Source organism: Pteropus alecto, unplaced genomic scaffold (genome assembly GCF_000325575.1).
Source record: "Pteropus alecto unplaced genomic scaffold, ASM32557v1 scaffold101, whole genome shotgun sequence".
Classification (NCBI taxonomy): domain Eukaryota; kingdom Metazoa; phylum Chordata; class Mammalia; order Chiroptera; family Pteropodidae; genus Pteropus; species Pteropus alecto.
The window spans coordinates 13,560,221-13,564,024 of record NW_006432945.1 but is presented as its reverse complement, the minus strand read 5'-3'; the positions used below and the strand labels follow the sequence as shown (position 1 = coordinate 13,564,024).

At 56.5% G+C, this 3,804-nt stretch overlaps 1 protein-coding gene across 1 annotated transcript in view; it reads left to right on the top strand.

The window, feature by feature from the left end:
• The window catches only part of TNN (tenascin N), a 57,643-nt gene that overhangs the window by 25,737 nt on the left and 28,102 nt on the right, over window positions 1-3,804 (top strand). Inside the window, 3 exon segments of the mRNA XM_025044001.1 lie at window positions 326-396; window positions 399-591; window positions 3,529-3,792. Of these exon segments, the coding sequence (XP_024899769.1) occupies window positions 326-396; window positions 399-591; window positions 3,529-3,792 (528 nt within the window).

Sequence of the window (3,804 nt, the reverse complement as noted above, 5' to 3'; positions counted from 1 at the left end):
CGGGGCCGCACGGGCTGACGGCAGAGCTGGGCCTCGACGCCTGGTCGGCTGGCTCCAGCCCAGGTCTCTTGCTGCCCCCTCTGCTCTGTGTCTCTGGGCTGGAACTAGAACCCAGCTCTTCTGACTCCGGGTCTGGTGCCCACTCCACTGTCCCATGCTCCTTCCTTGAGGATTCAGAGTCCGGCTGTGGAGAGAAGGTCCACATCCCTGACACAACTGACAACTGACAAACGGGCTGGGAAAACCACAGAACGAAAAACCGCCTCACCCCAAGCACCACGGGGTCACTTTTTGGTGCTTGTTAATAGTACACTTCTTCTTTCAGACATCGATAGCCCCAAAAACCTGGTGACCGACCAGGTGACGGAGACCACGGCCACCGTCTCCTGGGACCCGGTGTGCAGGCCGCCATCGACAGGTACCTGGTGCGCTACACCTCTGCGGACGGAGACAGCCGGGAGGTCCCGGTGGGGAAGGAGCAGAGCAGCGCCGTGCTGACGGGCCTGCGGCCGGGCGTGGAGTACACGGTCCGCGTGTGGGCCGAGAAGGGCGCCCGGCAGAGCGGCAAGGCCGAGGCCAAGGCCCCGACAGGTAACAGCAGGGAGGGATCAAACAGATGAGGTCATCGCTATGGATTGATGTCTTGCTGCTGAATTCTGAGCCCACTCCCTTAGGGTCTGCGATCTCAGGAACTGTGGGCTCTCCCAGGAGAGTTTTCTGTAAAAAATTCCATTCACCTGAAATAAAAAGAAATCTCAGTAATGGTCTCAGTGCCGAGCAGTCCCACGAATGTCTTAAACTCTTTCCCAAAGCCTGTGTTTTTAACCACTGTGCCTCTCAGTTATAAAATAATTATAGGATATACAGTAAAACCAGTGTAAAATTCCTAAAAACTCTGGATTAAAGAACCGTTTTTGACATAATAGAGGGTATGCAGTTTGAAAGAAACAGGCATTACCTTTGGCAGGTGGAGCTGTGTTCATGTCAACATGCTGCTAAATTTTAATGAGCGTTTCTAAGTGCCAGGAGGCACAGTGGTGAACAAGGCAAATACGATCCCCACCCCCTTGACGTCCAGTGAGAAAGGCGGACCCCCAACCAGCCAGCGCGTAGCTGCGAGTTGATAGGTTCTATGACGGAGATGAGCGTGGTGCAGGTATGGAGGACAGCAGGTGGAGATGTGTCTCAGATGGGATGGGGTGACCAGTTGTTAAGACACACGTTGGCAGAAACACCCCAAGAGCAGTTGCTTCAACAAGGAGGAAGCTCGTCCTCTCTTGTGGAATGGGCCAGGGCCGGCATGGCAGCTCCGCTGTACAGAAGACCAGGCCACCTCTGTGCTGGCGCTCAGGGATCTCTTGGGAGTGGCCTTCGTCTATGTGGTCATCACCCCTCCTCATCCAGCCGGTGGGACGGGGCCTGGGAGGGGGCAGGGTGTGATGGGAGCGTTGCAGGCATCGGTTCTCACATCCTGTGGGCCAGACCCAGCCGTGAGCCAGACCCAGCTGTGGGCCGGACACAGCCGTGGGCCGGACCGCATGTCAGGGGAGGCTGGAAAATGACGTCTTTGGCGGGGTGGTCGTGTGCCCAGCTTAAACTTCGTGTCCTGATCGACACCATAGCCGTGAGCTCTGTGTGGTTATTTCTATTTTAATTAATGAAAGCTAATTAAAATAAAAAAATTTTTCGTCAGTTGGACTAGCCACATTTCAAATGGTCAGTAGCCACATGTGACTGATGGCTACTGTACTGGACAGTGCAGAGTGTAGACATTTCCCCCTGTGCAGAGAGAGCTATTGGACAGCGTGCTTTCGGAAGAAGGGGCGGTTGGCTGTGGGGGGAAACGAGCCATTTCGGGCAGAGGGAAGAGTGTGCGCAGCGCCAGAGCAGGAGGTGGGAGCTGACAGGGGCTGGTGTTGCGGAGCATAGAGGTCCGGGGACGAAGGGGACGCGAGGTGGGCGGGGCCGGGGGGCAGTCAGATCGCGCAGGACCTCGTGGCGTCTGGAACAGGGAGAGCGTTCTCTCTATTAGCGGAGGGACGGGATGCGAACTCGTTTAGGAAGGACGATGTGGGCCGCAGTGCAGAAAACACGCGGGCGCGATGGCGGGCAAAGCGGGGAGGCGAGCAAAGGGGCGGTGACATCGCGGGCCGGGGACCGCGATGCCATGGGCCGGCGCGACGGCGTAGGGCTGGAGCGAGGGCGGTGTCCCGCACGGGGTTTGGAGGTGTCCACGCAGCGTCTGTTGATGGATGACATGCGAGGCAGGAAGAAGACAAGGACTCAAGAATGACCCGTGTTTCTGATTCGAGCAAGGCTGGGGCATTTCCCGAGAGGGGAGACTGGGGACAGATAGCTTTGGGGAGGAACGTAAAGATGTTTGGACAGGTAAGCCTGAGATACCTGTGAAATTCTTCGGTTCCTCGAGCGATTTCTTCATTGACTCCACATACAGTCGCTGAGCGGGTAGGACATGTCGGACACTGGTGGACATGCGGCTGTAGATACAGGTCAGGAGCTCAGAACTGATACAGACCGGGGAGCCACAAGCACTCAGTTGGTATTTAAAGCTGCGGACATGGGCGAGGGCGCCTAGGGAGAAGTGTGGACAAGGAGACTGGGGTCCCCCAACACGTTCAGGGTGCTGACCCAGGAGACTGAGAGGCAGGAGTCAGGGAGCTAGAGATGCCGGAGAGCGTGTCGTCGTGGAAGCCAGTGTTTCAGGAAGGAAGCGGCGAGTCAGCTCTGCCCAGCGCTGCTCAGAAGTTGAGTCAGGTGACGATGGCGTTCACGGGTTTGGCGACACGGATGCCGTTGGTGACTTAGACTAGCGGTCTGAATGGTGCGATGTAGAAAAATGCGACTCCGGTGAATTGTGGAGTGAAGTGAAGGGCTGCAGATGGTTCTCTTGAGAAGTCTGTCTGTTCACGGGGGCAAAGAGGCGGGAGCTTCTGAGCTTGTCTGTCTGCAGATGATGGCGGAGGAGGAGAGACTGACGATGCAGCGGACAGGGCGGGTGAAAAGCAGCCAAGGCCTTGAGAAGCGCGAGGGCCCCAAACTCACAGCAAAGAGGGTCTAGTCTCGGTTATAACGCAAGAAAACAGTGGGACCTTGGGCAAGCCTTTCCTCTCTGCCCTCTGTTCTCCTCTCCTTTTATTAGACAAGAAGGTTGGAAGATTTGACTTCTCAGCTCTCAGCTTCTGTGAAACAAAATAACCGGATGCCATGGGGGATAACAAAAGTGCTTGTTTTGACAGCAATTTGGGTGGCTTATCTTGTTGCTTAGGAGATTTTTGTGGGAAAGAAAAGGACAGAAAATTTCCATGTCAATAAACTTGGAGAAGTGCTAATTCCTCCCAGTTTTAATATCCAGTGGTTTGTTTCTCTGGAAAATGGAAAGTAGGGGCCCTTCGCCCCTGAAAACGGAACTGCTCCGTCATTAAAGACAACCGGAGTGGAGAGTTCCTGGTGCTGGGTTGCTGGGAGGTCCTCCTCGACTCTAAAATTCAGCCTTTTCCCTTAAAAAAGAAATCGACAGCCCCCAAAACCTGGTGACCGACCAGGTGACGGAGACCACGGCCACCGTCTCCTGGGACCCGGTGCAGGCCGCCATCGACAGGTACCTGGTGCGCTACACCTCTGCGGACGGAGACAGCCGGGAGGTCCCGGTGGGGAAGGAGCAGAGCAGCGCCGTGCTGACGGGCCTGCGGCCGGGCGTGGAGTACACGGTCCGCGTGTGGGCCGAGAAGGGCGCCCGGCAGAGCGGCAAGGCCGAGGCCAAGGCCCCGACAGGTAAAAGCAGGG